At 36.6% G+C, this 8,959-nt stretch overlaps 1 protein-coding gene across 1 annotated transcript in view; it reads left to right on the top strand.

Moving 5' to 3' along the window:
- Nucleotides 1-8,959, top strand: part of LOC104913015 (chromodomain-helicase-DNA-binding protein 9-like) — a 9,246-nt gene extending 287 nt beyond the window's left edge. Inside the window, exons 2-7 of the mRNA XM_019619683.1 lie at nucleotides 452-620; nucleotides 1,450-1,589; nucleotides 2,069-2,290; nucleotides 2,882-3,010; nucleotides 4,676-4,780; nucleotides 6,279-8,959. Coding sequence (XP_019475228.1) covers nucleotides 452-620; nucleotides 1,450-1,589; nucleotides 2,069-2,290; nucleotides 2,882-3,010; nucleotides 4,676-4,780; nucleotides 6,279-7,142 — 1,629 coding nt within the window. The 3' untranslated portion in view covers nucleotides 7,143-8,959. The remainder of the gene's footprint in view (nucleotides 1-451; nucleotides 621-1,449; nucleotides 1,590-2,068; nucleotides 2,291-2,881; nucleotides 3,011-4,675; nucleotides 4,781-6,278) is intronic.

Here is an 8,959-nt window from a genome sequence, read left to right as displayed (position 1 = left end):
TTTTAACATTTCATTTTAACATGAATATCCTATTCAGCAAGCACTTTCTCTTTTTCATGGAAGTTTACAAGTAGATTTTGCACTTTAAAATGCAGGCTAGATGCTTCAAACATTTTTTTTTTTTTAAACCTATATTTTGTGACCTGTTGATAGCACATAATACAAGAAACTTCCCCTTGTAATTGAATTTGATGCTTATTTAGAGAGTTCAGCGTCTGTATTTTTTTCAGTTAAGTGGGCAGGTAATCTAAAGTTTATAGGCAATTCCATGAAGTTTCTGGTCAGCTTCCATCGTGTGGAGGAGAAGTAGGACTAGTTTTAAGGCCTGGTATATGGCTTTTCTTCTTCCTCAACTCCTCTGGAGTAACCATTTGTTTGTGAGAATCCTGATTATGAAGTAGTCATTTCTGCTTCAGAAGAGACACTTCTAACCCTGGGATTTATTTAACAGGAAGGTGGTTTGAAATTGACTTTTCAGAAGCAGGGACTGTCTCAGAAAAGGCCATTTGAAAGCGAGGAGGGTGCACTGGGACAGCAGCAATACCTGGCTCGGCTACGTGATCTCCAGAATGCTTCAGAAATCAGCCTTGTCAACTTCCCAAAATCGCTTCCTGAATCAGGTATGTACTGTGAATTCCCAGAATGTCAGAAGGGTATAAGGATCAGTAGTAAATCTTCAGTTCTCTGCTCTTCTGTTGATCTGCATGTATAGGCAGTGGAGAGAGATGCTGGCTGTGAAATGTATTTAAACTACAGTTTAGAGCAATTCTGTGCAATATGTTAAGGAGTCTAGGCACCTAAGATGGAGCGTGGAATTGGACCATGAGTACTTTCACAGTCAGTTTTTGTGACGTTCATTTATTTGAAAGATGCCATTATGTATAAGTCCTCCTGTAAGAAGACCTTAATTATTGCAAAGCACATCACTGTATGCTGTAAGTAATCAGTTACAGTCAGAACATACTGTGTCTAGTTTGGAAGTGAAGCTGTAAAGTTCCAGGCTTATGCCTCTGTTATTTGTTTTGCACTCTTCATATGGTTTCTTGTGTCTCATGTAATGAAAAAGTTGAAGGCAGTAGTCTGGAACAAATTATTTGGCTTACAGAAGTTATTTTCGTAATAAGCAACAGTAAATTTACATTATCAGTATAAAATGAGCTTGAATCGAGCAGTTAAAATTTGGATTAAAATATCTGTAGCATTTGTGCTGGTTTTTTCCTCTAGGTCAGATTCTGATCAAATGGCTGTAATTCATTGAGTTAGCATACATATGCATATGAAAACGTCTCTAAAAATATCATCCTGCTATTTGCAGTTTTTTATATATTACATGCAGAAATTATCTGCCCCAGTACTGTATCAATTTCATTTTCTTTTATTATTCTAATATGCTTATCATTAGAAATAACTTAAGCATCTGACATAAATTTTGCTGTGTAATTTGGTTAGGTACTTCCAGTCACTTAACCGCCAGCGCCAATGGAGTGATAGTTGATAGTCAACCTGTACTCAAAAAGAGAAGAGGGAGAAGGAAGAACGTGGAAGGAGTTGATGTCCTCTTTGTAAACAGAAATAAGCAGCCCAATCATGTAAGTAAAGTTAAATCTTTATCCAAAAACAAGATCCAGATAACTGTTAATTCCTTAACTGCACGTAACTGTCAACATTCAACAAAGAGGTCATTATTCAGCTGTTTTTTTCTGAAATAGTTGTGAATTTTGTCTATTGCTACACAAGTAAGAATTGGTAGAGTTTTGCTAAATGTAATAAATGTAAAAGAAATAGCACATAATGAGAATCTTTTTAAAAATAGTATTGTTAAGCTGTAATTAGCAGCATATTATTAGAAACTCAGTGTATGGCATAGCAACACTTTCTATATCCTTTCCTGTGGCAGGATCTGGTCTTAGAGGGACTTAAAGGGAGCTATCTTCATGCACATGATTAGTCTTTGAGTCCTTCAGGTTGTTTAATGATCTGCAGGACTCTGGCCTTCATTGTATCATACATGAAGTAATTGTGATTGTTTTCTATGGAACGTTTAGAGCCTTGTTTTGAATTTCCCCAGGTAAATCCAGGTATTAACTCGTGTCAAGTTGCTGCTGGGATAAACCCAGCACTCAATTACACGCAGTCTCAAGGCATGCTTGATGCAGAGAGTCCAGTTCCTGTTATTAACCTAAAAGACGGAACGAGGCTGGCAGGTGATGATGCTCCCAAAAAGAAAGATTTAGAAAGGTGGCTGAAGGAACATCCTGGCTATGTTGAAGATTTAGGAGCTTGTATTCCTGTGAGTATACTTTCAGATCAACTTCAACTAATAGCAAAATGTATCTCATAAAATGTATTTAAGTTGATAATGCATTTTGCATGGAATTATTCTTTATTTCTTTGCTCTTCTTTATTGATTAGGAAGGAGTAAGGGTTTTTTTTTTTCTTGAACAATTTGATTTTTGCCAAATACATAACAAATATAATTGCTAAGAAAAGTAATACTAAGCAAAAACATTTGATCCTTGTCTAGTTTTACATAGGATTTCAAAAATATCTAAAAAGTCTCCTGTTATAGTGAAAATGATTAATTAATTAGAAAATATAGGAGCTGAAAATAACATTACAACATAGTGATACAAAAGAGAATTTGTTTGAAGAATCTCATTACCTACATTACAGTGGTACAATAGTGGTGTTGTGAGTATGACTTTCCCATGTTATTTCTTAATTAAAACTTGGTTAACGTGGCACAGAACACAAGGAAGTATTATTTATTACATTCTCTGTTGGACAAAGCTCTGAAACAAAAATATTTCTGAAAGCCACTTTACTGTTTTAAAAGCAACTATATCAGAAAAATAATTGCCTTTTTATTCCTTTATAACAGAGGATGCAGCTGCATGAAGGGAGGCCCAAACAAAAACGACACCGTTGTCGAAACCCTAATAAACTAGATGTTAATAGTTTGACTGGTGAAGAACGTGTCCAGCTCATAAATAGAAGAAATGCAAGAAAGGTATTCATATTAACTGTTCCCAGTCATATGTTTTCCAAATGAAAAGTTACCTGAAATGACAAACTCTTAATATTTTAGCAAGTGTAATAATGCGTACGACTGCAAGGTTTTGGGTACGGCTTTCTTGCGAAACAAGGAAGTCAATTACAATCTTCTAGCAAGCATTTTATAACTCAAAACATATGTGATACTGTTAGGGACTTACTTTGTGATTTACATTCAGCACAAGTTGAGCACATCATACATTGCAGTGTTTGTGCCATTGATTAATACAGAGGCATGCCCACTTATTGATATGGCCCTGAAATTCATTCTTCAGTGTTAAAAATGACTCTTCTGTACTTTACTGATCCAATTTAACTATTGGACTTGTTACAGCAACTTTTTCAGAGAGAATTCTTATTTTCCGCATAATCTTAATTTGCTTCAAGATGAGCAGAAATTAGCATGCTTTTAAAAAGGACCCTATTTTAAATTTGAAAGAAATTATTATAGTTTGTGTATGTTCTAATAAGGAGTTTCACACATTCTTAATTTTGGGCACATTATCTTATTTTGACATTACTACTACTTGATATGATTAATATATTAGTAGTCCATCCTTCATAGAAACCTGTCCCTTCAAATTACCTAAATCCTGTGCATTGGATTATTTTGTATTTTTCTTTTTAGTTCTCTCTGCCATTCAGCCTTTATGGGTGACCAGTATATATATATTCCCTGTAAATCAGACTGCCAGGCTAAATAGTAGCTTAACAGGGAACAAAAGCAGGATGAGGATTTTTGTCTAAAATTTTAACAGTGGAAAATAGAAAGTCAGGTGCTTAATACAAGTTTTCAAATAGGTGATTAAAGTTTGGGAATGGCATAATTCATTTGAAAATAGGATTTCAGAGAGGCTGAAAGGCCATATTCAAGAAAAGCATATAGAACATTGCTGTTTATGGAAGAAATGTAGAGAAACATGTGGGATGGTATCTTTGAATGTCAATGGTAATCCTAGAGGAGCAGTCCAGTGAGAGTCTGAGGTGTTGCATTGACATCTGGAGCATTTTCTCCTGTTATGCAGCTAGCTTGTTTTTCTCTCAGAGAGTAGTTGCAAGAAAAGCAGATTGTTTTTTATGCTGCTGTTAAGGTCAGAAGCTTTGGCACCTGTAGAGGAAAGCGAGGCAGAATTTGAGTCTTTAATCTCTTCAGTGCATTGAGATAGTTGCTCTGAAAAGGAACCTGTACAGGAGCTAGTCTCTTGAAAAATAGACACTTGACTTTTCTATAGTAAGCTGTGCCCTGAGGAATCTTCAGAGTTGATGGTGAATAAATGAAGGATTTGATCTTAGCTTGCTGTAAGAGTCTGTTTTCATGCTGGCTTTTTGTTCTAATAGATTTCCACACCTTAGGCGAAACACTTCCTCTCTGTTACGTTTTTATTCTCAGTTTCCTCAGTTATAAGCTGCCTCCAACTTGTCTGCATCACCAAAATCTTCAATACTCTACTTTGCATAAACCAACAGAAATCAATTAAATGCTACATTGATAATTTTAATTAAGACTGTGTATTCTATTTTATGTAAAAAGAAAAAAAACGAAACAGTGTCAGTTAGGATTCTTGCCTTTCTTCCTTTTCAAAAGAGAAGTATTTATTGACTTCTGTCTTCTGTTTCTCAGGTGGGGGGTGCATTTGCTCCTCCTCTGAAGGATTTGTGCAGGTTCTTGAAAGAAAATCCGGAGTATGGAGTGGCTCCTGAATGGGGAGAAATTGTAAAACAGTCTGTGAGTATTTGCAGAACGAGATATCTGTGACATGGTGGGGGAAGGCAAGGCTTTCACTTCTGATATTAAATTCTGTTAAATGTGGAGTATGAGTCAGTGTTAGATTTTTTCAGCCACCTTGGCTCCCGAAAATAGTGTGCTTGCACAGCTGTGAGTAGGAGGAAGAGAAGGGACAGTAACTGTTAACCCTAAATTAGAGATCAGAGGTTTAGTTGAAGGTGCTATAATGCTGTGACATTTTAATCTCTTAAAGGTTACTTTGAAAGTTTTGAGAAAGGTATTTGGCTCGCAGAATAGTTTCTTATTCTTAGAGACAAGAAGATAAATACGATTTTAAATACGTACTTTCACTTTTTAGCTGATTTACTTTTAAGAAATTAATATCGCCATACAGCTATTTCCTTCTTAGCATTTCACTCTTCCTAGAGATTGTATTATTAGCTAGAAACTAATGCTGGGATTCCAGTGGGAGGGACCAAGGTTAATATGTAATATGTTGTTAGGAGTAGGTCTGTACAACAACTTCAGTTTTGCCCATGCATTCCTTCTGTATGGATTATCAGTGGTTAGTGGTAAGAGCAGCACACTGCTTGGTTGTTCTACCTAAGTTTCTTGCTAGAATCAAGATGTATTCAGTGAATGGCTTTTTCCCGGATGCTTGAAAAAAGTGCATCTAAGTGTCTCACGTTTGTAGGCAGATGTGAGCTCCTACGCATATTTGTACATGCACAGTGTTACATTCAGACCATGGTTAACATAGAGCTTACAGAAATGTGTGCATTTACGGACAGAATTTCTGCATGTTTGGCTAGATCAAATACCCGTGCACCTGAATGTTAAGTCTTAAGCCATGCACCCATAGACATATAAACAAATCTGTTACTGTATTCATTTTTCATTTTCAATCAATTGTTAGGGACAAATATGGAAAACTGCCACAGAGGAAATAATACATGTTTATGCAGTGCTTACATAAGGGGGGCATACAGAGGTGAGGTAAATACTATGCAATCCTAAAAAGAAGCTGTCTGAATTTCATTTTAATAGAATTGCACTTGAGTCTCTATTGTTCATTCTTAAGTTAATGGATAAGGTGAAGTATGAAGACATTAAGCAGAAACAAGCACTTTTTTAACGAAACAGTGGCAAAAGAGATGATTGGAACGTGATCGTACTGCAAAGCAACGCCACGCTTTAGATCTTAACCTAAGATTGCTCCTCTGATTAGCTATTTGTGATTTGATCTGGACATAATCCTCAGGTGATGAGTAAGCAGTGTGTACTCCTCACTGTTGAACTGGGACTTTAAATGTTGGTGACAGCACAGAGCCACCTCCAATCCCAGTCTAGAGATGAAGCTGCTTTGCTAACGCACAAGAAAATTCTTTGACACTGTTAGCGTATGCTTGGCTTTTGTGTTTGTTTCTGTTGGCTGTTTTTCTTTAACTTCTACGACCTTACACTTTCAAATTACAAATTCACACTGCATCTCTTGCAGGGATTTCTTCCAGAAGGTATGTTTGACCGTATTCTCACCGGGCCTGTTGTGCGGGAAGAAGTAAGCCGGAGGGGAAGGCGCCCCAAAAGTGAGATTGCTAAGGCAACAGCAGCTGCAGCTGCTGCCACTGCTGCAAGTGTATCAGTTAACCCTCTGCTCACCAATGGATTGCTTCCGGGAGTGGATCTGTCTAGTCTTCAGGCCTTACAACAAAACCTGCAAAACCTGCAGTCACTGCAAGTAACGGCAGGATTGATGGGAATGCCAGCTGGCTTAACTACTGGAGGAGAAGCTAAGAACATGGCTGCCATGTTCCCCATGCTGCTGTCAGGGATGGCTGGATTACCAAACTTGCTGGGCATGGGAGGACTTCTGACAAAGTCTACAGAATCTATTTCAGAGGATAAAAAGGGAAGTGATTTGAAAGAGGCGGATATAAAGAAAGAAAGGACAGAAGACCAAAATGCAGATACTGGTGGTGAAAACTCTGTTTCAAGCTCTCCTTCAACATCCTCTGCTGCTGCAGCTGCCAATCCTCTCTCTCTTAACCCATTACTTTTGTCCAACATACTTTATCCAGGGATGCTTCTCACTCCAGGCCTTAATCTTCATATCCCAGCTTTGTCTCAGTCTAATATTTTTGATGTACAGAACAGTGAAAGTAATGACACAGGCTCAGCCAAGCCTACGGAAGAAAAGGAGGAAAATTCTCGGGTTAGAGATCAGGAAGACAAAGGGGGAACAGAGCCAAGCTCTCACAATGAAAACAGCACAGATGAAGGTTCAGAGAAAGCAGATGCTTCATCTGGATCTGATAGTACATCGTCTTCATCTGAGGATTCAGATTCTAGTGATGAAGACTGACCCCAGACTCTGCACTTAAATTATGAACTGATTTTGAATTTATTCTTTAATTATTTCATTGTAAATAACCCAGTGTTGAGTGCATCGATGATTTACTGACCGAACATTTCAGTATTTGTTTAGAAGTGCAAACTGCTTTCAGAGACGTTTTGCATGTAATATTTCCTGAAGTTCATAAGTTTCTGAACTTGTATGTACTATCAAATACACAATGGTGTAAAATTACAACAAAAGGCATTATAATTTTGTTGGGGGGTTAATTTTATGAAAATAATGCTCAAGAAAGAGCTGTATATTTAATATATTTGCAGTGAACACAGAATACTTTATGCATATTATTGATTTAATTTGAATATAGTTTTACAGCCTCCTTGACACTTATAATTTACAGATCAAAACTCAGCAATAATTTGGGCAGCTAATGAATGTCATGAAAGCTGTAGAATCTACATCACCATCCATTGCTTTAATTACATGAAAATGCTCTAGTGTTGTGATGCACTGCTGTTTCCAATTCAGGTACAAGTGTGTTTAAAAGAAGATAAATTTTTCCCAATCAGCCAATTAAACTGGCTACCTGTTACCTCAGCTGAGTTAGTTTAGGAAGTTTACATTGGTTTCTATTACTTGTTTTCAGGTTTTGTTTTGTTTTCTAAAGACATCTTGTATATCATGTTAAAATCTGAGTTGAGATAGGACTGGTAGTGGGTTTTTTTTCCTCTCACTGTGACCTGTTCTCTTTGACAGCAGTAAGGGAAAATCAAACCAAAAATGGTCTTATCTCATGCTACTTGGCACCATGTAGATCTATTTAGTTTACACCTTGCAAAGTTTTGGGCTCCCTCTGCAGAATTAGAAGTCCCAAAATGAGGAGTAGTTGCCCCAAGACTCAGAAGAGACAAACTGTCATAAGTGCCACTGAAAAGACCTTTCAACACTGCATACTTCATGTAAAAATTGTTTGTTTGCTTTGTTTGTGTAGATTTCTATTTGTGTTTTATGTCATAAAACCTCCTGGAGTTACCAGTTAATAATGGTAAATTAAGTATAGATAGTTTTGAACTCCTTTTGAGTTTAAACTTCTCTGCAGATTTAAATCTGACTAAATATTAAATATTACCCCAAATCATTATTGGGATATCACTTCATATGTTATGCTGAGTTACCCACTAAAAAAAAAAGCACTTTGAATAGTAAGGAAGACAAATTATTCCTAGAAACCACAGTAACAGGGCATAAGGCATCTGTTTAAGTCCAAAACCTTAGAACCCTTTACTATATAAAATCTGTCTAATATTTGATGTGTGATCTGATTCCTCCTTCTTTTTAAGCTGCTATTACTGTGACACAGTAGAGGCCCAGATTCACATTTACAGAAGTTCTGAACTGACTGAGATTTCAATTGACCCTTGTTACAGCATTTGCGATCCAAGAAAAGGCAAGTGTTAAGAGAAAACAGATACAGGTACTAGTAGGAGTCATTGAAAAAGCTTTACAAAGGGATAAATTTAAAAATAAAGGCAAAACTGTATATTTTGATATAGTTCTGTTGCTTGCTTGTACAGTAAAACAACTGTGTTGTTTTGTTTTTTTACCAAGAAGTTTACCAATGAAATATAAGTTTGTACGTGCGAAATAACCCCATGATTAGAAGCAGTGTTACATGTAATACACAATTTTACAAGTACCATTTGGATTGTGCTGGTTACGTATTTTCCCAAATAGTATTCTGATTTTTGGCCCTTCATGCAGTGTCTTAGCAATAGTGAAAATTCAAAACTGCCAAAAGAAGGGGGTAGCAATTCTTCATTGTGGGG

This window comes from Meleagris gallopavo, chromosome 13, assembly GCF_000146605.3.
Source record: "Meleagris gallopavo isolate NT-WF06-2002-E0010 breed Aviagen turkey brand Nicholas breeding stock chromosome 13, Turkey_5.1, whole genome shotgun sequence".
In the NCBI taxonomy this organism is placed as follows: Eukaryota; Metazoa; Chordata; class Aves; order Galliformes; family Phasianidae; genus Meleagris; species Meleagris gallopavo.
Note: the sequence above shows the minus strand (reverse complement) of the source record. Positions and strands in the feature narration are given on the sequence as shown.